General features: G+C 38.2%; 1 protein-coding gene and 1 non-coding gene across 3 annotated transcripts in view; one reads left to right on the top strand and one right to left on the bottom strand.

The window, feature by feature from the left end:
- The first annotated feature begins 55 nt into the window (after nt 1–55).
- The window catches only part of LOC132497208 (24-hydroxycholesterol 7-alpha-hydroxylase), a 67,044-nt gene continuing 39,434 nt past the window's right edge, over nt 56–27,665 (top strand). For both annotated transcript variants that reach the window (XM_060110265.1, XM_060110266.1), the window contains exons 1-7: nt 56–432; nt 5,676–5,811; nt 9,032–9,206; nt 10,712–10,861; nt 12,121–12,214; nt 17,009–17,116; nt 22,592–22,682. In XM_060110265.1, coding sequence (XP_059966248.1) covers nt 256–432; nt 5,676–5,811; nt 9,032–9,206; nt 10,712–10,861; nt 12,121–12,214; nt 17,009–17,116; nt 22,592–22,682 — 931 coding nt within the window. In that variant the 5' untranslated portion in view covers nt 56–255. The remainder of the gene's footprint in view (nt 433–5,675; nt 5,812–9,031; nt 9,207–10,711; nt 10,862–12,120; nt 12,215–17,008; nt 17,117–22,591; nt 22,683–27,665) is intronic.
- On the bottom strand, nt 25,433–25,540 carry LOC132498115 (U6 spliceosomal RNA). The gene has a single exon (XR_009533727.1). It is a non-coding gene; the product is annotated as a U6 spliceosomal RNA (small nuclear RNA).

Here is a 27,665-nt window from a genome sequence, read left to right on the forward strand (position 1 = left end):
AGGATCCAGCCCCTTCCTTCCGTCCCGCGTGGCCAGAACTTGAAAGAAAAGTGGACGTAGGAGGGAGTGATGATGCAAAAGTTACCCAAAAATTGGGGCGGGGAAAGGCGGCAACAGTTAGGAAGGCGAACAAGCTGCAAAAGGAATAGCGGAAAGTTGGGAGGTCGGGAGGGTGCCCTGTTCCGGGGGAAGGAGCAAGTACCACAGCAGCAAGACTTTTCCCTTCTCTGATTCAGGAAGGTGCTAGACAAAAACATGGAATTCATTTCCCCAACAGTGGTTATAATCTTAGGTTGTGTTGCTCTTTTATTATTTCTTCAGTGGAAGAACTTGCGTGGACCCCCGTGCATAGGGGGCTGGATTCCTTGGATTGGAGCTGGATTTGAGTTTGGAAAAACCCCTCTAGAATTTATAGAGAAAGCAAGAATCAAGGTATGTGACCTTAGCAGGTGGGGTTTCCGGAAGAGGTAATGTTTTCTTTTTTATTTTCTTTCATTGTATTTCAAGTGCAATGTTAGAACATGGGGAACCTACCTGCTGACCACAATTAAACCATCTAGCCACTTATAAATTCCTCAGCAATCAACAACTGTGTCTTATGCAAGGTTTTTCGAAAGAAATAGATTTTCATCAGTTATGAAGTACACGGCAACTTGTAACTGCCTTTTTGGAAGTAGAGATTAAAAGTGCTAGTTACTTCATCGTAGCTAAAAAATCCTAAGTGTATACATATTAACTAAATGCTTGCAATAATTGGGAAGACAGAAGCGTAAAACAAGTAATTTCAATTTGCTTAATAAATTCGTATCCAAATCAAGAGTTAACACCAGGCTATTGTAAAAACTGCTTGCAAATTCGGTCTTTACAAATATAGTGGGCACTATATTTTCAGCTGGTGGTGTTATTTGGTGATAACATTTTCACTGCCCACTAAGGATATTAGTAATTGTTGTTGCAGTATGTATTTTTGTCTTTAAATAGCTTTAAAATATATCTTTCAAAAATAGTACATAGGTTACTGCTATTTTTTTCTTTATTTCAATGGACATTCTTGTGTGTATGCTCCTGTGTGTGTTTGTACTTTTTGCACTTACCTGATTGTTTCATCACAATAACTTCCTAAAAGTGAAATTGCCCAAAGGACATTAAATTGTTTATATTATTGTGTTACTCTTGCAAAAGGATGTACGAATCCTTTTTCCTTTTACTTTCCTTTTTCTTTTCCTTTGAGTGTAGGGGATTGCCTCGCTCTTCATATCCTGGACCACACTAAGTACCATAATTCTTGCTAGTCTGATAGATGAAAAATAATATCTTTTTTTTTAGAAGCTCTAACCATTCTTTATTTTTCAATACTCACACAATTTATACTCAAGATTGTATTTTTGAAGATCTTAGGGGAAAATATTATCTTTTAAAGAAATACTTCTTTGTCTCCCATAGCCTTCCTTGGGTATATGATTTTGATAAGTCTTAAGGAATGTTTCTAAAAGCTTGTTTCAGAAGGTCAAGCAAGGTCACAAAGATTATTCTGTTTTCTTCTAAAACGTTTATAGTTTTGCATTTTACATTTAGGTCTATGATCCACTTAGAGTTAGTTTTTTTGTAAGGTCTACATAAGGGTTGAGTTTCAATTGGACCTCTGGATGTCCAATTGTTCTAGTATAATTTCTTGAAGGACTTTCCTTTCCTTATTGAGTTGCCTTTGCAGCTTTTCAAAGATTAACTGACCATATATGTGTAGATCTACGTCTAGCCTTTCTATCCTATTCCATTGATTTGTATGTCCACTTCTTTGTTAATACTGCACAGTCTTAAATACTATAGCTTTGTAGTAAATCTTTAAATCAGGTAGTGAAAGTTCATGTTTTTTTTTGTCATTGATGTGGCATTCAAGATTATTTGCATTTTAATATAAATTTTAGAGTTGGCTTGCCAATATCTGTAATAAAGACTGTTGGAAGAATGTTTGGAAGTTTCTTAAGTCTATGGAAAAATTGAGGGAGAGTTGACTTTTTAATGATATTATGCCTTCTAATCTACAAATGCTGTATACCTCTCCCATTTATTTAGCTATATAATTTCTTTTAGAAATATTCTGTAGTTTTCAGTGATGGGGTCTTGCCTGTGATTGTTAATTATTTTCTGAAATATTTTATATTCTTGAGGCTATTGTAGATACAATTGTTTTCACTTTTGTTTTCCAGTGGTATCCCTGTGGCACATAAAAGACACAATTGTTTTTGTATATTAACTTTGTATCCTGTGACCTTGCCAAGTTCACTTATTAGTTACAGTAGTTACTTTGTAGATTTCTTAGGATTTTTATACATACACAGTATGTCCTACAAACAGATAAATTTATCTCCTGTTTTCTGATCTTTATGCCTTTTATTTCTTTTTTCTTGCATAAATAAAGAGGGACTTCTAATATATTGTTGAATAAAGTGGTGTGCATAGACAAGCTTGTCTTTTTCCTAATATTTGGGGAAAAGTGTTCAATGTTTCACCATTAAATTTCTTATTATCTGTAGATTTTTTCACAGGTTCCTATTTCATTCCTGACCTTGATCGATACTCAGAATTCACAGGTGCCACCAGGGAAATAAATCATGACCTATTGTCTGTTCACTTCTACACACTTCTCTGTGGAGTTTTAGTCCATTTAGTTCTTATCGTTTCCCCAACTCTCTGATGCCTTTAAAAATATGATCTTTGTAATCTGTCCCTCTTTTCTCTCATCCTACACAGAAACAGAAGCATCTGCATGTTTTAAAAGCTGCAAAATATTCCCTGAATCATATTTCACTTAAACAGTCACTTAATGATTGACATGGTTTGTTTTCCATATTTTACTATTGTAAATAATGTAGCAACAAATGTCATTTCTATGTGTGCAAGTATATCTGTGGAGTAAATGATCAGATTCAAAGTGTAAATGTATTTTTTAATTTAATTTTTATTTTATATTAGAGTATAGTTAATTTACAATGTTGTATTAGTTTCAGGTGTACAGCAAAGTGATTCAGTTATACATATGCATATATCCATTCTTTTTCAGATTCTTTTCCCATGTAGGTTATTATAGATTATTGAGAATACATTTGTAACTTAGAGGGAAATGGGAAACTTTGTGAGTGTTTTGAGCAGAGGAGTGATGTGATGTGATTTAAATTTTAAAGGGTCATTTTGGGCACTCTGTTAAAAACAGGAACATAAAACTAAAAGAAAAAAGATAATTCGAAGGTTTTGGCAAGAATTCAATCTTGACACCTTGGTGGCTTGTACCATGGTGATAGCAGTGGAAGTTTGAGAAGTGGCTGGATCTCTTTTGAAGGTGGAAGCAGCAGGATTTACTGGTGGATGGAATGTGGTGTGTGAAAGAATGAAAAGGGGCAAAGGTGGCTCCAAGAAGTTAGACTTGAGAAACTAGAACATGGACTCACTATCAAGTGAGATGATCAAGATTGCCTACAATGTGGCCCGAGTGCCTATATGTATTACCAAAAGCCACTTTCCTAATGGAAAGTTAAGAATTCTCATTTGAACAAGCCTTCAACAATGAAAATGACTCATCTTCTTCTAAGTATTGATTAATAAACAATACTAGGTAGGGAATATTGGGAAGCAGTGTAGATGTCTGGATCACTAATGGAAGAAAATGAGACTTCACTATTTGGGGGATCAATGATTATTGGGCCCACAGTTGCCTGATGGCATCCAATACTGTGTCACAGGAACTATCACGTGCCATTTTATGCAGATCTGGAAATGACTGTAATATTGAAGTACTGATGAGCCTAAATGATATTTCGAGATATTTATAACTGTAATGGGATATAAAAGTACGGGTGGTTTTTCCAAAAATGTACATGTTGGATATGGTCTGGGAAAGTCAGTACAGCCATAGGAGGAAATGAGAATGAGACCTGGAAGGAGGAAGGTTATTATACTCACAGGTCCAAGGCGGAGGTCACTGCATGCCATGCAGGGCCACAGGGGAAAGCACCCTGTCAGGAGGCAGAAGATGAGAGCAAGAGAAAGCCCTACCCAGAGCCTTTATTGGGGTTTGCTCAGGAAAGGCAAGGCAAGGCAGGGTAAACAATTTAGGATTGACTAGTTTGAATAATTTCTGAGGACTTTGGGCTATAAGGTTGGTCTCCGGGTACCTAGTGCCTCTCCCTGGGATGATTTAGGGCAAGGATAATATTGGCTTGGTGTGTGAGAGTTAGATCAGGAGGTGGTTGGGGACACAGACTCAAGATGGGTTGGTTTCCATATGAAAGGCATGGTCCTGGTTGGCTGAGTCCTTTGCTGTCTCTAAAAACTGGCTAGCCCTGGGAGAGCTGTCTCTACCCAGTAGTGAGGCCACCAAAGCTGAGCATCAAGAATAAGAAAATATAGCTAATATAACTGGCCCTATGATAGATAGATGCCAAATAGATGCCAAATCTAAGAAAGTACAATTGGAACAGTAGGTTCTTTTGAGGATAGAGTCGTGGGGAAGATTGTGGTATATTGCCTCCATTCACAATTGAAGAAAATGTTACATTATAATCAGAGGCCAGTGAAAATAATGATATATTTTTCCCAAATAAAGTCATGGACTCCCTAAAACCAAACCAATCTCTGCACTGGAGGATGACTGTAGGTTCCTAGGAGCGATCTGATAGAAAAGGCAAAGCTGATGGTGTACAAGAGAGAAGGCGTACACATAGAACAAAGAGAAGAGAGTGTGGAACCCATAACACAAGTGAAGGAGGTTGGGCATTTCCCAGGGGCAGGACCCTCCATCTGTGTTAACTCAAGGGGAGGCGTGGAGAATGGGTACAAATGGGTACAATTGTCTGCAAGCTCTGTTGGTGAGAAGCTGAGAGTGCTCATTTTCCCAGTGAGTTGCAAAGCAGGAACACCCTCTCAGAGTGGAGAGGGTTGGGCTAGGTGAACAGGTGAGTCATTTTGGAAAGTGAGAAAGTGAGCACATTACAGAAATTTGGGGATTGCAGGACATTGTTGAGTGACTACAGACTGAGGGTGACATCAGTCAGCAGTTTATCTTTTTCTTGAACAAAGTTCAACCATAGGTTGTTTATAACCCTCCTGATATCTTGAAAACAGTGCTCAAATAGCATGGTGTTTGATATAATTTCCAATCATTATTTCTTTTTTTTTTTTTTTTTTTTTTTTGCGGTATGCGGGCCTGTCACTGTTGTGGCCTCTCCCCCTGCGGAGCACAGGCTCCGGACGCGCAGGCTCAGCAGCGTGGCTCATGGGCCCAGCCGCTCCGCGGCATGTGGGATCCTCCCGGACCAGGGCACGAACCCGTGTCCCCTGCATCGGCAGGCGGACTCTCAACCACTGCGCCACCAGGGAAGCCCTCCAATCATTATTTCTAATTATTACTTCTACTACCAGAAAGGAATGTATAAGCAAATAATAGCACTATCAGAAGGAAGGTTAAATATTACAACAGAATAAATTAAGATTTTTATAATTTAGATTTTGCTCAGTCAAAATTTATAATTATTATATATAATCATAATAGTTTTTATCTTGACTGTGAATTCAGCATTGGGGTTCTTGAGGAACACTGTCTTAAGCATAACCCATGGTCCAGTAACTTGTTTATCAGAAATGTTTACTAATATGATCTGTATTTATGTGTTTTCTTTCAGTATGGACCGATATTTACAATCATTGCCGTGGGCACCCGAATGACCTTTGTTACTGAAGAAGAGGGAATTAATGTGTTTCTAAAATCCAAAGAAGTAAATTTTGAACTAGCAGTGCAAAATCCCGTCTATCGTACAGGTAAACAGTATTTTCAGATAGTTCATTTGAAATACAACATGGAATCCAAGAGCAGTTTTAGGTAACAATCACATCTTCACTCCTCTATCAAGAATGAGGCAGGGGCTTCCCTGGTGGCGCAGTGGTTGGGAGTCCGCCTGCCGATGCGGGGGACGCGGGTTCATGCCCCGGTCCGGGGATATCCTGCTTGCCGCGGAGCGGCTGGGCCCGTGGGCCATGGCTACTGGGCCTGCGCATCCGGAGCCTGTGCTCCGCGATGGGACAGGCCACGGCAGTGAGAGGCCCGTGTACCACAAAAAAAAAAAAAAAAAAAAGAATGAGGCAGGCCCATTATTTTGTTCTTTAGGGATAGAAAAGAGTATGTGATGAATTTGGCCCTTGTAAAACAAATTATTGGCAACCTAAAACATTTGGATCTCCATTAGATATGTGTAAGAGATGAGGTCACCTCACTGATGTTTACTTGGGAAAATATTGGCATCTGCAGCCTGTTGCAGCTCCCAAACTGTCACTAACTCTGCTCTGCCGCTGTGTATACAATGTTCTACAGGCTATAGCTCTTGGCTTGATCTCATGTTGCTACTCTGCTCCTTGAAAGTAGAACTGCACTGCTTAGTAAGCCCTTTACTATGGCATTTCCTGACATAGTCCACAGGGCTATTGAGGTAAGTGGGGCTTAACTTCATATAATTGGTGCCGTTTCTTTCTCCATCCTCAGAGACTGCTGGACTGAATTTGTCAGCACGCTTCCAGTGTGACTGTCTGCCTTTCTTTCTTTCTTTTCTTTTTTTTAAAAATAAATTTATTTATTTTATTTGTTTTATTTTTGGCTGCGTTGGGTCTTCGTTGCTGTGTATGGGGTTTTCTCTAGCCGCGGCGAGCAGGGGCCACTCTTCGTTGCAGTGCGCGGGCTTCTCATTGTGGTGGCTTCTCTTGTTGCAGAGCACGGGCTCTAGACACACGGGCTCAGTAGTTGTGGCTCACGGGCTCTAGAGCTCAGGCCCAGTAGTTGTGGCGCATGGGCTTAGCTGCTCTGTGGCATGTGGGATCTTCCTGGACCAGGGCTTGAACCTGTGTCCCCTGCATTGGCAAGCAAACTCAACCACTGCGCCACCAGGGAAGCCCATGTCTGCCTTTATTTCTTCCCAGGCTGCAGACATGCATGCTGAGGCCACTTGTCCTCCCAAGAATGCAGAGCTGGTTCATGTTGTGCCTGGTTCTTTTCTCTGCTTTCACAGTGTCTGTGCTTGCTTCTACCATCTTTTTCCTCCTTGCTTCCCTTTTTGCATCTTTCTTAGGTTCATTTTCATATAGCTTCTTCTTATGCATTTCTTGCCATTAAGACAAAAAAGGTTGTTTTCAAGGCTGTCAGTTGATCAATAGCATGATTATTGTTTCTTGTTGCTTGCATGAAAAATCATAACATGCTGGTTAATTTTTTTTGACTCTTTAATGCTTCTTGATATTTAGACTATGGAATTCCAGATCAAAGAAATACAAATATTTTGAAGACTCTTGATCTGTAAATTCACATATTCCTTGAGAAACATATACCAACTTACTCACCTATCATAGGTGTATTGAAGTGATCACATTTTTTCACCTCTGCCTCCCCTGGGGACTTGCATGCTTAAATATTTCTATTTAACAGATGAAATATCTTAATATTTACTCTTGAGCCAGCTTCCCATTCCTTTCAATTATTCCCCTACCACGGAGACAATGCATGCTCAGGAAATCCACAAATTATTTTTCATTAACTTATACAAAATGTATCCTACATATAATAGGATGATGAAATATAAAATTAAAAATTATTTTTTGGAAAACTTACTTTGAAGACAATAAAAGAGGATTAAAGAAAAATATAAAGGAATAGTGTAATGGGTTTAAAAATTCATATTCTTAGCACCCAACCAGACCAGGTGTGAGTATCATGAAAGGAGCATTAACACTAAGATAAAGGAAACAGTGGGGCTAAAGCTACTGGGGCTAGGAAAGCCCTGCTGGTGGAGGTGATATTCAAGAAGACACTTGAAGGAGAGAAGTTAGCAGAAGAAATGTATGGCTTGTAGTGGGGGGGGGGGGATAGGGGTGGGAGGGTGAGATCGGTCAAGTAGAGAACATTCTGAGCAGATAGAAGAGCTCATGAAAATGCTGAGATGTATAAAAGAGTGTGTGTTTTCAGTATACCTGGGATATATGTTTGGAGGGAGAAAGGGCTAGCAATGTCATTATAGAGCTGGAAAGAGGGTAAAACGCCTTGTAAACTTTGTTAAGGATAGGAAGCCAATGAAAAGTTTTAAACATGGAAATAAAATCACTAGATTTGTGTTTCCCAGAGGCTTCCTTAATCACCCCCATACAAATCATCCCTTAAAGTGAATTACCCTACGGACTTTCACTATCTCAGTCTATATTGGATCTTCACCTACTTTTATTTTCAGGAGGTGATTCTATGTACTAGGTGAATTTTGGCTCTAGTCTCTGCTGATCAAGGAATAGAGAGGGAGGTCTATTGACTGTTTGCTTCCAGAAGTGGTTGCATAATTCAAAGACTCATGTACCACAATGTTCATTGCAGCTCTATTTACAATAGCCAGGACATGGAAGCAACCTAAGTGTCCATCGACAGATGAATGGATAAAGAAGATGTGGTACATATATACAATGGAATATTACTCAACCATAAAAAGAAATGAAATTGAGTTATTTGTAGTGAGGTAGATGGACCTACAGTCTGTCATACAGAGTGAAGTAAGTCAGAAAGAGAAAAACAAATACCGTATGCTAACACATATATATGGAATCTATAAAAAAATTGTTCTGAAGAACCTAGGGGCAGGATAGGAATAAAGACACAGATGTAGAGAATGGACTTGAGGATGCAGGGAGAGGGAAGGGTAAGCTGGGATGAAGTGAGAGAGTGGCATGGACATATATACGCTACCAAATGTAAAATAGATAGCTAGTGGGAAGCAGCTGCATAATGCAGGGAGATCAGCTCGGTGCTTTGTGACCCCCTAGAGGGGTGAGGTAGGGTGCATGGGAGGGAGACGCAAGAGGGATGGGGTATGGAGATATATGTATACATATAGCTGATTCACTTTATTATACAGCAGAAACTAACACAACATTGTAAAGCAATTATACTCCAATAAACATGTTAAAAAAAAAAGAAGTGGTTGCTTCTTTTGAAAAGCGTTTTCTCTGTTTATAGCATCAATCCCAAAGAATATCTTTTTAAAACTGCATGAGAAACTTTATGTCATGGTGAAAGGGAAAATGGGGACTTTCAACCTATATCGATTCACTGGACAACTGACTGAAGAATTACACGAACAGCTGGAGAATTTAGGCCCTCATGGGACCATGGACCTGAACAACTTAGTGAGGTAAATAGATGCCTTATTATTTAATTTTGTTTTTTATTTTTTTGGAATAAAAAAAATTTGAAGCCTATACATTGGACTTCACAAATTTTCTGGTGGATTAATGAAGTCTAGCTAGCTAGGTGATTAAAAGATGCTATTAGTCTTTTAAATTCTGATTAATGGGCAGTTTTCAGTTAGCACTTCAATTTGAAGGTAAGTAAATAGGCCAATAGAATCATTTTAACACGTTTACAATAATTTCTCCCTAGTCATTGCTTACAATTTTGTATGCGCTACATGGATTTTCCTCATATAATTGTCATGCATCCATCAGAATTTTGATAAAACATTCAGTGCAATTTGTGATCATTAGAAGAAGAAGACATTGAGAGGAGAGGGAAGAGGATAGAATCAGAAAGTAGATGACAAGGGTCCAGGAGGTGTCTGTGAGACTTGACAAGGTGGCTGAGGAAAAGCCACCCTGAGCCTCGGGACTGAGCCCAGGTCCTCTGAGAGGGGAGGTACTGAGAGGCAAGCGAGACAGGAGAGGGCAGTGGGGGGAACCACGTAGCACTCAGCCATGTTCTGGACCTTTCTGGCAAACGTGAGGGCTTAGCAGGGAGCTGTGAGAAGAATTCCCCGCACGCGCAGGGCGATTTGGTAAATCGAAGTTACCCATGAGGCACTTCTCCATCTCAGTGGGATGCTGGAGGCATGACCAACCATCCAGACTCAAAAACACAGCAACATCAAATAGTTTGTTAGGGTTCCAGAAAGAGAGAGAGGAAAAGTAAAAACAAAAACAAACAACCAATCACCCAAACTTTTAACATGCCCAACATCTACAACAAAAGAAAGCACATTCTTGAACGACTTTGAAACTTTGAGGGAAAGGAGATCCTGAGAAATTTCTGTGAGGAAAGGATGGTGAATAAAAATGGAATAAACAGTACTTAGTGTTACTAACCCGGGGCATATTAACAATCTCTGATATTCCTTTATTTAAGGACCCCGCAGAAATCATTTTATTCACCTGAGGGAAAACTTGCTGATGATAGATACTATATTTCAGTCTTTCGGTATAGTTCAAAGTTATAGGATCCTGGGAGATACTAGGAATTTGGTGACTAATATTGCCCTTGGTTCTTTGGTTATTTCTGGCTGCTGTCTAAAGGTACAAACTGTATCTCAGTTATTGTTATTATTTGCTAAGTAAATGCTTGTTGAAATCATATTGAATCGATCTCTTTCTGTCTGTCATCTCACATTTGTCAGGATCTAACAATACTTGCTTAGAAAGCATTTGAAAATCTTCAGATAAATAAGACCACAATTTCAGTTACCCCAAGTTATCTTGAGCACAGGAAGCAAATATTAAAATCTCTTAAGAATGACTTCCCCCCCCAAAAATATATCACATATGATTGTCTACCCCTAATATATAGCTATTCAATAATGCCTTCTTTTGTAACCTATGCCTTCTGTGGTCATTGGCTCTGACGTTTTATGTGTTTCTATCTTTGTAGGCATCTCCTTTACCCGGTCACAGTGAACGTGCTCTTTAAAAAAGGTCTGTTTCCCACAAATGAGAGGAAAATCAGGGAGTTCCATCAGCACTTTCAAGCTTATGATGAAGGTTTCGAATATGGGTCCCAGTTGCCAGAATGTCTCCTCAGGTAGAGAGCTGTTTCCTATGTTAATTCCCCGATCAAGCTCTTCTCAGCTATTCATATATTTCTCTCCTTTGTTCTAAGTAGCTATAACAGCAGTTTAAGTGGAAGAGACAGAAGCTATTTCTTATGACCAGTTTGGAGGTGTGTGTGTGTGTGTGTGTGTGTGTGTGTGTGTGTGTGTGTGAATTGAGGGAGGAACTGAAGAAGAGAGATGGATTATTTCCTTTTATTCTCATTTTGAGGAATAAAAACAAAAGGAGAGGGGAGAATATGAGAATGAAATGAAGAATCTATTTTGAGGCCTTTTATGCCATTTACAACTTATTATTATCACAGTCATTGCTACATCATCAAGTGTGACCCGTGTCAGAATCCAACGTCCTTATTCTCCCTGAGGCAGAAGTAGGTGTGGTCAAATGTATTTCTCACAGTTGGCTCAGATAAAAGTTTATAAAATGGTTTGATTTCAAAGTAACACATGATTTTTTAGTTTCTTGGCAGTTGGTCTGAAATGATGATTGGTCAGAAAAGATTAAAAAGCTTTTAGTCAGTTTGCTTTACCTCACTTAACCTAGCAACGTGTCCCTGTCCTAGACTTTGATCCTGCTGTGACTGACAACAGCCAGAGCAAACTTAGACCAAGCAAATCATGAGCCCTGTTTTCTCTCTCTCTTTTTTTTAAAAAAATAAATTTATTTATTTATCTTTGGCTGTGTTGGGTCGTCGTTGCTGTGCATGGGCTTTCTCTGGTTGCGGTGAGCAGGGGCTACTCTTTGTTGGGGTGCGTGGGCTTCTCATTGCAGTGGATTCTCTTGTTGTGGAGCATGGGCTGTAGGCACCTGGGCTTCAGTAGTTGTGGCACGTGGGCTCAGTAGTTGTGGCACACGGGCTTAGTTGCTCTGAGGCATGTGGGATCTTCCCGGACCAGGGCTCGAACCCATGTCCCCTGCATTGACAGGTGGATCCTTAACTGCTGTGCCACCAGGGAAGTCCCCGAGCCGTGTTTTCTTATTCAATGCTGGCCCTTTAGGAATGCAAATGTTTATTTGCAAAAGATACTAAAATGTGGCTGCCTTGCCCCCTCAATTTTCCCTGTGGACTAATAAGTCTGAAGGTAGACTTCTCATGAAGTTCCAGCTGAAAATGAAGAAGACATTTGGAGAAATAATTAAAATTCCATAGACATAGTCCCTTTTCTGCTGTGACCTGTTACTCCTAGAGTGCTTTCAAATTAATTTATCCACATATTTTTTCTCACCTAGAAACTGGTCAAAATCCAAAAAGTGGCTTCTAGCACTTTTTGAGAAAAACATTCCAGATATAAAAACATGCAAATCTGCAAAAGATAATTCCCCGGTAAGTATTCCTTAGCTTTTTTTGCTAAAATACCTGAGATGAAAACAGTCATAAACTACGATTGTTAAAAAAATATTTTTGCTAAAAATCATGAGATGTGTTACATAGATACCATTTTTGTGCCCTATTTTACATAAGAAAAAATTGAGGCTACAGACAACAAAATAACACAACAGTCTGAGGGTTTTTTTTTTTAAATGATTTATCGATTATACAGCTGGTTGTGTCAACAGTCACAGGTGGGAGTTATGGCAAATTAGGCAAAGATAAGAAAGCTCGACAAAGTTGACTTTTTTCTTGAGGCCACCACGACTAATTGTTTCTTTCTTCAAATGCAACCAGGTAGGGTGATATAATTTAAAAAGCAACACACTGGGAGTCACTGTCCTAAGTGTCCTAGATCTGTGGTTCTCTACACGTGGTCCCTAGACCAATGGTACCAACGTCGCCTGGGAAACCACTCGGCGAAACGCTGGGAGCCCAGCCATCTGGGGTTTTATACACCTTCCAGATGGTTCTGATGCTTGCTAATGAATGGTTCTCAGCCGTGGCCGCTCATTAGAATCTCTGAAAACTTTTGAAAACTACCTGACTCTCCAGACTCACCCTCTGGAGATTCCTTTTGGCCTGGACTGCCTGGGCTCAAATCCAGTCACCATTGTGTGACCTTGGGCATGGTACCTAACCTCTTGGCCTCAGTTTTGTCATTCAGTGAGTTAATATTTGTAAAGCACTTGAAACATAGTAAAGACCATGTAAGAGTTTATCATTGTTATCATGGAAGAAATTATTTCATATCTTTTAGCATTGAAAGATGATATCAAACATTTTTGTTTGTTTGCGTTTAGTTTTGATAGCAAGTGTTATCACAAACAACTCTGCTTAACACTGGAGAGGAAGATTACCTTAGAAAAAAAGGAATGTGCAAATGTTTGGGGATCTCCCTCCGGAATAAAGGGAATAGAAAGCTAGACTGGAATGCCCTTCACTGACAAACTATGTTTCAGCTAACTAATCTATTTTATAAATGGATCCAGACAAACACATTTTTGTTTGCATTATTTTCCAGGATTTAGAGGTAAAGCCATGTGTGTATAAAAGCTGTATCCAAATAGATCTGTAATCTATGAGCCTAGAAAACAGGGGTTTTAATGCCCCAGTTAAAACTTCCCACTGACAATACTTCTAGAATAGCATTTATTTTTCTTACTCTGAAGAAATGAGGCACTTTAATCATAGGTACTTGAACTCCCGCTTTGAATAAAGACAAATTTTGACCTCTGCTGACGCTAATTCAATGTTTATGACCAGGATAGAATTCAGTTTGAATACTCATGAACTGCGTAACTTCATTTTTTAAAAAATCATATAATGTCTCTTCTCAGACCACAGTGGAATTAAACTAGAAATCAATAACAGAAAGATAACTGGAAAATCCCAAAATATATGGAGATTAAACAACACATTTCTAAATAACACATGGATCAAAGAAGAACTCTCATGAGAAATTAAAATATTTTGAAACAAACTAAAATGAAAAAACAACCTATCAAAATTGTGGGAGGTAGTGAAAGCAATGCTTAGAAGGAAATTTATAGCTGGAGGTTGAAGCAATCAGCAGTGGCCAATGATTTAATCAATCATGGCTATGTATGAAGCTTTCATAAAAACCCAAAAGGACGGGGTTCAGAGAGCTTCTATGTTGATGAACACTTGGAGATTTGGGGAGAGTTGCATGCTTCAAGCAAGCACAAAAGTTCCTTGGCCTTTACCCCTACCTTGCCTTACACACCTCTTCCAGCTGCATGTTCATCTGTAGGCTTTATCGCATACTTTTATAATAAACCAGTAATCTAATAAGTAAAATGTTTCAGTTCTGTGAGCAGCTCTAGCAAATTAATCAAATCTGAGGAGGGGCTTCATGGGAACCTCTGATTTATATAGCCAGTCAGTTAAAAGTACAGGTAACAACTTGGACTTGCAACTGGCACCTGAAATCTGAGGAGGGGGTCTGTGTAACTTCTAATCATTAGCCAGTTAGTCAGAAGCACAGGCAATAACCTGGGCTTGCAACTGACATCTGAAGAGCAGGGCACAGTCTTGTGGGACTAAACCCTTAGCCTGTGGAACATGATGCTATCTTTGGGTATATAGTGTTATAATTGAGCTGAATTATAAGACACCCAGATGATGAACCAAGCATTGTGGTGTGTAGAACCCCCCTCACACACACTGGAAATTGGTACCAGAACCCCTTTAGCAAGGATGTCCCCTCCCACCACTCTTTTTTAACATAGTACTGGAAGTCCTTGCTAATGCAGTAAGGCAAGAAAAGGAAATAAAAATTATACAGATTGAAAGGGAAGACATAAAACTGTCTTTGCTTGCAAATGATGTGAACATATGTAGAGAAAATCCAAAAGAATCAACCAAAAAACTACTGGAACTAATGAGTGATGTTAGCAAGGTTGTAGGATACCAAGTTAATACACAAAAGTTAATTGCTTTCCTACATGCCAACAATGAATAAGTGGAATGTGAAATTAAAAACACAATACCCTTTACATTAGCATTCCCCAAAATGAAATACTTAACATATATATAAAACAAAACAAGATCTATAGGAGGAAAACTGCACAACTACAAAACTCTGAGGAACAAAGTCAAAGAACTAAATAAATGGGGATATATTCCATGTTCATGGATAGGAAGACAATATTGTCAAGATGTCAGTTCTTCCCAACCTGATGTATAGATTCAATGCAATCCCCAGTAAAAAAAAAAACCCAGCAAGTTATAACATTTTATGGATTCTAAAATTTATATGGAGAGGCAGAAGACCCAGAATCACCAACACAATGTTGAAGGAAAAGAACAAAGTTCTTCAGAGAAGTGATGCTATCCAACTTCAAGATTTACTGTAAAGCTTCTGTAATCAAGATAATGTGGTGCTGGCAAAAGAATAGACAAATAAATTAATGGAACAGAATAGAGAGCCCAGAAAGAGACCCCATTAAATATAGTCAACTGATCTTTGACAAAGGAGCACAGGCAATATAATGAAACAAAGATAGACTTTTCAACAAATAGTGCAGAAACAACTGGACATTCACATGCAAAATCTTAGTTGATCTTGGGTGTGGCGATGCCTACTTAGATACAACACTAAAGACACAATTCATAAAAGAAACTATTAAGCTGGATTTCATTAAAATTAAACTGCTCTGTGAAAAGACAATATCAGGAGAATTAGAAGACAAGTCACAAACTGAGAGAGAGTATTGGCAAAATAAAGGACTATTATCCAAAATATACAAAGAACACTTAAATCTCAACATAGGAAAACAAACAACCCAATGGAAAAACAGACCAAAAATAGACCTTAAGAGACACCTCACCCAAGAAGATATATAGATGGCAAATAAGCATATGAGAAGATGCTCCACATCACATGTCATCAGGGAAATGCAAATTAAAACAATGAGATACCACTACTCACCTATTAGAATGGCCAGAATCTGGAACACAGACAATACCAAATGCTGACAAGTTTGTAGAACAACAGGAACTCTCATTCATTGCTGGTGGGAATGAAAAATGGTATAGACTTTTTGGAAGTTTCTTACAAAATGAAACATACTCTTACCATACAGTCCAGCAATTGTGCTCCTTGTATTTGCCCAAATGGTTTGAAAATTTACACCCACACGAAAACCTACATATGGATGTTTATAACAGCTTTATTCATAATTGCCAAAAGTTGGATGCAACCAAGATGCCCTTCAGTAGGTAAATGGGTAAATAAGCTATGGTACATCCAAAGAATAGAGTATTAGCACTAAAAAGAAATGAGCTATCAAGCCATGAAAAGACATGGAGGAACCATAAATGCCTATTACTAAGTGAAAGAAGCCAATATGAGAAGGCTACATACTGTATGACTCCAGCTATGTGAAATTTTGGAAAAGGCAAAACTATGAAGAAAGTAAAAAGATCAGTGGTTGTTAGGGGGTGGGGAGAGATGAATAGGCAGAGCATAGAGGATTTTTTAGGGCTACAAAAATACTCTGTATGATATTATAATGATAATAGATATCATTATGCATTTGTCCAAACCCATACACCAAGAGTAAATCCTAAGGTAAACTACGCACTTTAGATGACTATGATGTATCAAAGTCATTTCTTCCTTGGTCAAAAATGTCCCATTCTGGAGAGTGATGTTGATAATGAGGAAGGCTATGCTTGGGTGGGGCTAAGGGTTATATGGGAAATCTCTGTACTTTCCTCTCAATTTTCTTGTAAACCTAAAACTGCTCTAAAAAATAAAGTCTTTAAAAAATTAAGCCAGGGCTTCCCTGGTGGTGCAGTGGTTGAGAGTCCGCCTGCCGATGAAGGGGACACGGGTTCATGCCCCAGTCCGGGAAGATCCCACATGCCGCGGAGCGGCTGGGCCCGTGAGCCATGGCCACTGAGCCTGCGCGTTCAGAGCCTGTGCTCTGCAACAGGAGAGGCCACAACAGTGAGAGGCCCACGTACCGCAAAAAAAAAAAAAAAAAAAAAATTAAGCCAGGATTTGAACCAATGCAGTAAGAGCGTTGAACCCCGGAGTCCCTACTCCCAATTACTATACTACCAGTAAGTATGTAAATCCCTTAGCATGCCTGAAATCACAAACCTAAGAATGGCAAAAATAGTATCTTTCAGATTAAAGAAAAATGCATGATCTTTGTTTATTAACATCAGTCTTTGTCACATAGCTCTGGTTTGACAATATTTATTTCTTTTAAGCAGACAGTAATGCAGGCTCTGCTGGATCTCCTAGAGATGGAAACAAATGAAGAAAAGAGTCCCAATTATGGGCTCTTACTACTTTGGGCTTCTCTGTCCAATGCTGTCCCTGTAAGTATATTCGTAAAGGAAGGGTTGCATTTCTGTCTACTGTACTTTCAGTTTTTCCCTTCATTTTTCTTTCTTTTTTTAAAAAATTCTTTTCACTTCTTATCATGGGGAAGAAAAAGACTGTAATGGATTTGATCGTGAGATAGAAAAACAAAACTGAATGCCTAAGGAAATCTGACAAGATCACAAAGGAGGCAAAGCAGAGATCTGAAGTGAATTCTGCCCTTTGAAAGGCAGCATGTAACAGGTGAAGGGAAACATTTGCACTTTGAGGTCAGTTGTGACAACACCTGTGTATGCAGCACTTTCTGTACTTTCCATGTCAGGCAACATGCTTAGTATTGGTGCTGCAAAGATGAGTAAGTCTTGACCCCAGACATTTACTGAGGAGAGAGTAGGTAAACGGATAGTGCAGTTAGAATTGGACTTGAATCCAGATATCCCAGCCATAGCCATAGAATCTCATGGAGGTGACGAACACTCTGAGCCTCCATTTCCTTATTGGTAAAAAAGGGATAATAAAACTCTTAGTTTGGTCCTAGACTTGGGTACTTAATAAACGGTAGCACTCATTTCTCTGCAAGATTGTTGTGAGGATTCAGCGAGATAAGCCCAGCTGCCACCCAGTGATCATGAGTTCTTTGTCGACCCCTGAACCCATTCTCCTTCTATGCACCATTCCTGTTTGCATTGCTTGGCATCGTGGTCCTGTAAGCTTCCCCATGAATGGAGCTGGTGACACTGGAACTCACGATACTTCTAAAGAGAGCAGAGATTTTTGAACTGTTTTTTTTTTTTTTAAGCTGTTATGAACTAGAATACAGCCATGAGATTTGTCTGGCACTTCATGTTCGATGCACAGCAGTTTCCTGCATCAGGAGGGTTTCATATCAGCTTAAGCTGCACTTAAATTATTTGAGAGATTAAAGGGTAAACTTTTTATGTATTTGTTTTCTACTAAATAAGAACTTTCAACCTATCTATAAAGATAAAGGTATTCATTTTTTCTTTTTTCTTCTAACAAATAGAAATAAGATGTGTTAAGTATTATTTGTTTCTCCTTCCTCTTATAAAGGTTGTGGAGGGCTTTCTAAGTACTGATATTCTAGTTGTCTTTAACCCATTATAAACGAACTGGGTACAGAGCAGAAATGGAAATTCTGGCTTCTCTGCTCAAATGTGTGTCAGCCACTAAAATATGTATTTCATCTGGCATGGGCAAATAAAAGTAGTCTAACCCATTCCTCTTCTTTAGGTATCTCTAATATTATTCTCTGATTTTTCCTTATACAATTTTCTTGGAAACTGATTAAGCTAGAGCAAAATTAAAAGGCAAATATCAAAACAACTCCCAAAGCAGCAAAAAAACAGCCACTTCTGTCACAGGATTAATTTTCAACATCTCATTAGAAAGCTCCCCCCCAAGAAGAAAGGGACACAAAGCCCCATTGATCTGACTCAGGGGGAGTCAGTTTTTTGGAATTTGTTCCTGGCACTGGTGTGAAAGAATTTAAATCAATTGCAGAAAGCAAGTGTCTGATGATCATCAGAAGTTCCATCTTGCTGGCTCTTGTTGGCACTTCTAAGAGGCAGCTGGTGTGTGGGAAGAGACCCTGGACTGGCTTTAGAGTCAGGTCCAAAGGCAGATCCCACGGCTGGGTGACAATGGGCCAAGTGTTTAACTGGGAGCCTCAGTGTCCTTATCTAGAAAATAGCATGAATGTTATCTACCTCATAGGATACTATGAGCATTATATTTTTAAGAAGTGGAAAGTGGCTAACAGTCCCTGGCTCAATAAATGTTAGCTTTCTTTTCTTATAAAAAGTAACACCATGGTTTCAATCAGTCATTTCTTTCAATGGCCCACTAATAATGAACTGCCTTGGCTTCCAAAACTTGACCTCTCAAATGCCCAAGGGTGGGAGTGGCCACTGCTGTCCTGGCTTCTGTGATCTCCCAAGGCAGCCAGGAGAGCTGCCAGAAGCCCTGCCAGGGGCCTGTGCTTTCCTGGTGCCTAGATCATTCTCTTCTCTTCTACTCTGTGCTCTGTCTCTAGGACCACGGAACTCAGACCTCAGGCTTCAGACAGGCTTGGTACAGGACACCAGGAGGCTCTGTTATGAGACCAAAGTCTGGGTGAACTTTGGTGGACTGGCCCCAGATATTAACCATTCTATGGGAAAACCATTTCCAAGTCCCAAGAAATTCCTGGCTGCCAAATGTCCTTTTTTTTTTTTTTTTTTTGTGGTATGCGGGCCTCTCACTGTTGTGGCCCCTCCCATTGCAGAGCACAGGCTCCGGATGCGCAGGCCCAGCAGCCATGGCTCACGGGCCCAGCAGCTCCGCGGCATGTGGGATCTTCCCGGACCGGGGCAGGAACCCGCGTCCCCTGCATCGGCAGGCGGACTCTCAACCACTGCGCCACCAGGGAAGCCCCTGACTTTTTACCTTTTTAATCTGCTTCTCTGAAGCTCTTTCTAAACACTTTCAGTAGTGACTTCCCCACCTCACTCTCAATTTCCACAGCATTTATTGGTTACTCTTTTATATGCCTTTCTTTTCTTTTTAAAAGAGTAATTTTTTAATTAAAAAATTTTAACTAGAATATAATATACAATTTTAGAAGAGAAATCTGTTAAGAGGCATCAAACATAGTAACTAACACCGTTGCACAGCCATTTATAGTTTAACTGAATTCCTTGAGTTTGCTTTAAAATAAGGTATTACCGAATTTTAGTGAATCTCTAAAACTCTAATTAACCACGTAAAACTCTAAACCCCTCTTTTGTGTAACTGAAAAATCTATGCACTATCACTAAGATATATTTTTCCCCAACGTGAACTCTTGAGTCTTTAAATAACAAGGTCCTACTGTATACCACAGGGAACTATATTCAATATCCTGTAATAAACCATAATGGAAAAGAATATGTTAAAGAATATATAGGGGCTTCCCTGGTGGCGCAGTGGTTGAGAGTCCGCCTGCCGATGCAGGGGACACTGGTTAATGCCCCGGTCCGGGAAGATCCCACATGTCGCGGAGCGGTTGGGCCCGTGAGCCATGGCCACTGAGCCTGCACGTTTGGAGCCTGTGCTCTGCAACGGGAGAGGCCACAACAGTGAGAGGCCCGCATACAGAAAAAAAAAAAAAAAAAAAAAAGAATATATATATATATATATATATATATATATATATATATATATATAAAACTAAATCACTTTGCTGTAGAGCAGAAATTAACATGTTATAAATCAACTAAGCTTCAATAAAGTAAGTTTAAAAAATGATGGATTGAGTATGGAGTGGTTATTAATTAAATCCAATAATTCAGCACTTCCATCTATAGAGAGTATAGAAGGGACCCACGTGGGGGGACATGTTGAAGAGAGCTTTCTGAGCATGTTTCCTCTGTAAAATTGAACTAGTTGATCTCTAGGGTAAGACTTTCCTAATCTGGAAAATGCCACAGAAAGTGGATCTTGGGATAGAGGCCTCAGTTCTCCCATTCACTTTGTTTATGTAAACAGCACCATGTTTATGCCCACAGTATCAGTTTACTGTCACAAAGGGGAAAACAATGAGTAGTATTGAATTTGGCTTAGTCCAAGCACTTCCTTTCAGAACGTTGCTCTTCCTCTTTTGACCACAGGGGGGAGTATTGGGATCATTTAAAGGTGTTTAACAGTCCCTCACAAGAGACAGAAAGACTTGAGTAACACAAAGTGTTGTCTGAGTCTTTTCAGGATTGGTTTTCTTAAGATGAAATTTCTTTCACAATATGTGTTTACAGAAAGCAGATGAAAGGGAACCCGATCTTCTTTTAATGATTTGATACAAGTTTCCTTTAATGTGTAACCTAAAAATAGAAGCAAAAATATCTACCTGAATTAATGGAAAATTAATTTTTTTAAATTGAAGTATAGTTTATTTACTCTATTGTGTTAGTTTCAGGTGTACAGCATAGTGATTCAGTGTTTTTTAAGCTTACACTTCATTATAGGTTATTACAAGATAATGAGTATAATTTCCTGTGCTGTACAGTACATCCTTGTTGCTTATCTATCTTGTACATAGTAGTTTGTATCTGTTAATCCCATACTCCTAATTTATCCTTCCCCCCTTCTCTCTCCCTTTGTTAACCACAATTTTGTTTTCTATATCTGTGAGTCTTTTTTGCTTGTACATTCATTTGTATTATTCTTTAGATTCCACATGTAAGTGGTATACAATATTTGCCTTTTTCTGTCTGACTTATTTCACTAAGCGTACTATTCTCTGAGTCCATCCACATTGCTGCAAATGGCAGTATTTCATTCTTTTTTATGGATGAGTAATATTCCATTGTATATATGTACCACATCTTCTTAAGCCAATCATCTGTTGATGGACACTTGGGTTGCTTCCATGTCTTGGCTACTATAAGTAGTGCTGCTGTGAACACTGGGGTACATGTATTTTTTTTGAATTAGTATTTTCATTTTTTCTGGATATATACCCAGGAATAAAATTGCTGGACCATATGGTAGTTCTATTTTTAGTTTTTTAAGGAACCTCCATAATGTTTTCCATAGTGGCTGCACCAATTTACATTCCCAGCAACAGTGTACAAGAGTTCTGTTTTCTCCACATCCTCACCAACATTTGTAATCTGTAGACTTTTTGATGATAGCCATTCTGACAGGTGTGAGGTGATACTTCATTGTGGTTTGGATTTGCATTTCTCAAGTAATTAGAGATATTGAGCATCTCTTCATGTGCCTGTTAGCCATCTGTATGTCTTTGATGTTTAGCAGTGTAATTTTATCTTATAATACCACAATGAGGAAAGATGTGAAATAATTTTGTTTGGTCTAGAGTGAGAACTTGCAAACATACTATGTTAAGTAATACCCTATGAACTTGGAAGCACCCTTTTTCAATAAGGTATAAAAGGACCCTAGTTTTGATATAAGTACTCTCATAATTTAGTTGATAAGATTTTAGGTACAGTTCCTGGGGCTTATTTAAAATTACCATGTTTCATTTGCAGAATATATGATTTGCTAATTTATTTGTATTTCAAGGAATTAAATCTTGAAAAATGCCTTTGTTTTGGACTAACATTCTTAAGTGTCATAATTTGTTGCTCCTAAATTTCTAATATGTGCCTATATAATATTTTATGTTGTATATTAGTACAATAAAACACCCTGCTTTTCCCATTTTTTTTTAGTGAAAATAGTTTACTCTATATAAACAATATTGTGAAACTATAGTGGCAGAATAAAATCATAAATTTGACCCCTTAGAGATATGTAACATCTCTTTTGTTCATAAAATCTAGTTGTTTTCAAAGATACTCTTTACTAACATGCTTTTAAATTTAGTTTAAATATCTCCTTGTTTCTTTTAAATGTTTGTGGCTAATACTATGTATGCTTTTGTTCATGTTCAAAGAAGGTTGTATGTTTTGACATATGTTTTTCTTTTTAAGGTTGCATTTTGGACATTTGCATTTGTCCTCTCTCATCCCAATATCCACAGGACCATTATGGAAGGCATATCATCTGTGTTTGGCACAGCAGGTACTAAAACTGAATTAAATTGCATAATTGAAGAGATATCTAATAATGTGTGCTTGTCACACATTATGGGCAAAGTTAAATGCCCATAATTTAATAGAATTTCAAAGCAGTCCAAATTGAACATAATTTGTTATATGCTTCAGGATATAAATTGATCAGGTAGGATCCTAGAATTTAATTACTGTCAAGGATTTTAGAAGTCACCTGGACCAACTCCCTTATTTTCCAAATGATGAAACAGAGGTCGTGACTTGCTTAAATTCCCTATTTAAACATAAGTGTATAATGCACAGGGTTTTTCTTCTAATCTCTTAGCCCCTTGCCTCAATTGAACTACAAGTCATAGTTTTGGAATTCAGGGTTTTCCAGATTTTATGAAAGTAATATGGTGCATATTCCATGTATTTCTTAACAGTATTAATGGGATATGGATGTCAGGTAAGGCTACACCACCAAAGGAATATTTTCAAAGTCACAGTTTTTAGAGGTTTAGTGGGTTAGAACTGCAGGTAGAGATTGCTACCTTGCCCTTTTTGGTCCAGATTTGCACTCATCAATTATCGTCAGTTTTAAAAAGCAGAAATAAGCTTGAATGGAGTAGTTTCCACTAGTTTATTCAGCATAAATTGACCTGTTTGGGAGTAGATTTTTTTTTTAAAAACCCTTTAATATGTCAAATTATATATTCTGATGTAAAAAAATAATAAATGACTTGGTTTTCTTGGAAGAACACAATATAATAGTAAGACAAAAGACTGTGATGCCAACTAACAATTATCCCTCCTCTCCTTCATGATTGCTGAACATATTTTATTGGATTTTTAAATTTATTTTGACTGCTTCTTATTGAGTTAAACCAAAAATCAAATTGGCTTGGTCAACATGGATATTGAAGCCATACCGTCTCTGAGCCTTGAGTGTGAATCACCAGACACTAGGTTGTATTTCACAGAAGTGGTGAGCATTAGAATCATTGAGTACCAACAGTGCTAACAAGTTAGATTCTGGAGATACACTGGTGGATGTAAGAGAAGATGACTTGCCTTTATAGAGCTTACATCTACAAAGCTAATGGAAATGTGCCTGCCTGCGTGTCTACAAATGACAAAAGGAATATGTTCTTGATCATCACATGCTCTATCTTACCAGAGTCTGCTCCTGACATAGGGTTCTCCAAATTCCTGGTCTTTAAGAAATAAAAAGGTAGTGATGGGGATGGTTGGGATAATATGGGGAGCCTATCTGACCCAAAGGCCACAACAGAAGCCTTACATTAATTGAAATTTCTACTGTGCTTGAATGTTGAACTCTTGAACACAGTTCTAGTGGAGAAAGACAAAACTTTCCCCCTTTTTCTATATTCTTGTTTATTTTTAGAACCTATTGTTCTCCTCTGACAGAAAAATTCTCCTTCAAGTAGTAGTACTGGTGTACTAGCTATACTATATCAGTGCTTTCAGTTTATAAAAGATCAAACGTTTTTGCCATGCTTATACAGAAGCAGTTCAGATCAATTCAAGCATAAGATGTAGCAGCTCAAGAATTTAGATATTGTGAGTGAATGCCACAGATCTTTGGAGGTTGCTATCAAGGGAGATATCCATATGCCCATACAAAGGATCCTGTCAAAGGAAGGACATTAAAGTGCATGAAATAAGAATCAGACTGAGTATGGCATTTCTCCCATTCTTTTGCTCTTTTCTTTTTTTTTAAAAAAAAGTTAATTTATTTGGCTGCACCAGGTCTTAGTTCCAGCAGGCAGGATCTAGTTCCCTGACCAGGGATTGAACCTGGGCCCTCTGCGTTGGGAGCGCGGAGTTTTAACAACTGGACCACCAGGGAAGTCCCTCTTATGCTCTTTTCTATTACAAGATTACCTTTTCCTTCTTTGAAGATGTTTTTAGTGAACTTCTAACTCAGCATCTCTCTAGCCTCAATACTCACCGCTAGAGCCCATCTCGGACACTTTGCCCAACTTCCTTATAAAATAAGTGTGAGGGTAAAAGCTGCTGTTGAATACTTGGTCTTTTGTATCTGGCTTCTTTCACTTAGTCTAATATTATATTTTGTATGTTGATGTTTTAAGTTAGTTGATTTTCAGATGTTAAACCCCCTTGTGTTCCTGAGATAAATTATTAGTTATGGTGTATAATTCATATAAAACATATGACTTTATATATGTTGCTGGGTTCAGTTTGTTAGTACTTTGTTGAGGAATTTTGCATCTATATTAATAAGACATTGATTTATAGTTTTCTTTCTTGTGATATCTTTGTCTGGTTTTGGTATCAGAATAATTTTGACTTTATAGAATGACTTCAGAAGTATTTCCCTCCTCTTTTATTTTTTGGAAGAGTTTGTGAAGGATTGATGTTAATTCTTCTGTAACCATATGGTAGAAATCACCAGTGAAGTGATCTGGTCCAGAAATTTTCTTTTTTGAGAAGTTTTTGATTAATTCAATCTCTCCACTTGTTACAGGTCTGCCCAGATTATCTATTTCTTTTTTAAAATTGAGATATAATTGACATACAATATCCTATTAGTTTTGAATGTACAACATAATGATTTGATATATGTATATATTGTGAAATGGTTACCACAATAAATTTAGTTAACATCCATCACCACACATAGTTACAATTTTTTTCTTGTGATGAGAACTTTTAAGATCTACTATCTCACCAACTTTCAAATATATCATACAGTATTATTAACTATAGTCACGATGCTGTACATTACATCACCAGAAAAATATGGAATGCTTCACATATTTTAGTGTCATCCTTGCACAGGGGCCATGTTAATCTTCCCTGTATCTTTGCAAATTTTAGCATGTGCGCTGCTGAAGTGAGAACTATATATTTCTTCTTGAGTCAGTTTTGGAGTTTGTGTCTTTTTAGGAGTTTATCCATTTCATGTAGGTTATTTAACTTGTTGGCATACAACTGTTCCTAGTTTTCCCCATAATCTTCTTTATTTCTGTAAGCTCACTAGGAAAACCTCTCCCTCATTCTTAATTTTAGTAATTTATGTCCTCTTTCTTTTTCTCTTGGTCAGTGTAGCTAACAGGTTATCAATTTTGTTTTCAAAGAACTAACTTGATTTTATTGATTTGTTTGATCTTATTTTTTCTATTGATTTTCTGTTCTCTATTTCATTTATTTCTGTTCCAATCTTTATTATTTATAATTTCTATCTCCTTATCAATATTCTCTATTTCGTTCTTTAGACATGATTAATTATTTGAATATATTTAAAATATCTGATTTATAAGTGTTTCTTTAGTAAATCCAATACCTGAGTTTCTTCAGGGCTAGTTTCTATTGAGTGCTTTTTCCCTGTGTGGTCTATATGTTCTTGTTGCATGTCATATTTCATATTTTTTGTCATGTGTCTTACAATTTTTAAATTTTGTCCAATTTAAAGCTGGACATTTAAAATAATATAATGTGGTAATTCTGGAAATGAGATTCTCCTCTCTGCTCAGGGTTTCTTATTATTGCTGCTTGTTATTCTTGCTTGTTTGTTGGTTTACATACGTAAATTCCCAAAATATTTGATGTTGATAAATGCTATGTGAAAAAGAAAACAGAGCAGATTAGGGAGGATCAAGGGTGCCAGAAATAGGGGGAAAGTGGTAGCTTTAAATAGTTGGATCAGAGTTGGCCTTCCTGGAAAGGTGATACTGAGCAAGGACTTGAAGATGGTTAGGCGTTAGAAAACACGTATCTAGAGCTGGTTTGAGTTAGAGACTGCAGGTGTGGCCTCACTGTGTTCTCACAGAATTCTCACAGGCATTAACATTTGGGTCCTATTTAGACTGTGTTTTCAAGCAATTTTCTTTTCTAATTTAGGATTCCCACTGTGAGTATCTGCCCACCAGCAGAAGGTCGTTCAAACTTAAAAACAAACAAAAACAAATAAAAATGCATTTAAAATTTTAAACTGGTTGCATTTGGCCCTTTTCACCTTCTTGTGTTAATTTATGGTAGCATATACAGCACTCTTGTTTGTTTTTGTGTTGTTTTTTTTTGCATGTGTGTATTGTTTTTGTTTTTTAGTGGCCATTCAGTTTTGTTTTTTGGTTTTTTTTTTTGCGGTACGCGGGCCTCTCACTGTTGTGGCCTCTCCCGTTGCAGAGCACAGGCTCCAGGCGCGCAGGCTCAGCGGCCATGTCTCACGGGCCCATCTGCTCCGCGGCATGTGGGATCTTCCCGGACCGGGGCACGAACCCGTGTCCCCTGCATCAGCAGGTGGACTCTCAACCACTGCGCCACCAGAGAAGCCCGGCCATTCAGTTTTATTGCACATTTATTTAAGGGAAAAATTAGTAAATTTTTTTCTGTTAATTTACAAGGAATCAGGTTAGTTAACAGAAATGCACCTGCATAGAAACAGTTCCTGTCTTACATAAAATCACAATTTGTGGATCATAAAAACACACTACAAAATTTTCATGGGATAAAAGTCAGAAATTTGATTCATAGCTTTCAATCCTGTCACTCACTAATTGTGTGATTTTGGATAAAAGAGAAAATTTACTCAGAGCCAACCAATAACGTTTCTTGACACCACTGTTTTCTGATTTAGCAGCAATCCTGCCTGGGGACAGACCAACACTGTCAAGTGACCAGATGCTATTACCTGGTGACACTAACTTAATGGTTACACTCACCATGCACTGGTGAGAAAAGATTTCACCTCTGCTCATAATTATAAACAAGCATAAAAACCAGCAGAGTGATAAATGAGGCTCAGATCCTATGATGATGTTCTAGGCAAATTCCATGTTGTTTGCATTATTTTAATTAGTTCATCAGTTTTACTTCGTTGCATTTAAACATTTTCATTTATTCTTGAAATCGTCTCTGTAGTCACCTCTTACCCATGTTATAACGTATTCAACTTTTATCCACTTGGATGTGTCCCAGTACCATCTAGATAACCCATAGCAACATCCTTGGAGGATTCCATCATGGC

This window comes from Mesoplodon densirostris, chromosome 10 (genome assembly GCF_025265405.1).
Source record: "Mesoplodon densirostris isolate mMesDen1 chromosome 10, mMesDen1 primary haplotype, whole genome shotgun sequence".
Taxonomy (NCBI): domain Eukaryota; kingdom Metazoa; phylum Chordata; class Mammalia; order Artiodactyla; family Ziphiidae; genus Mesoplodon; species Mesoplodon densirostris.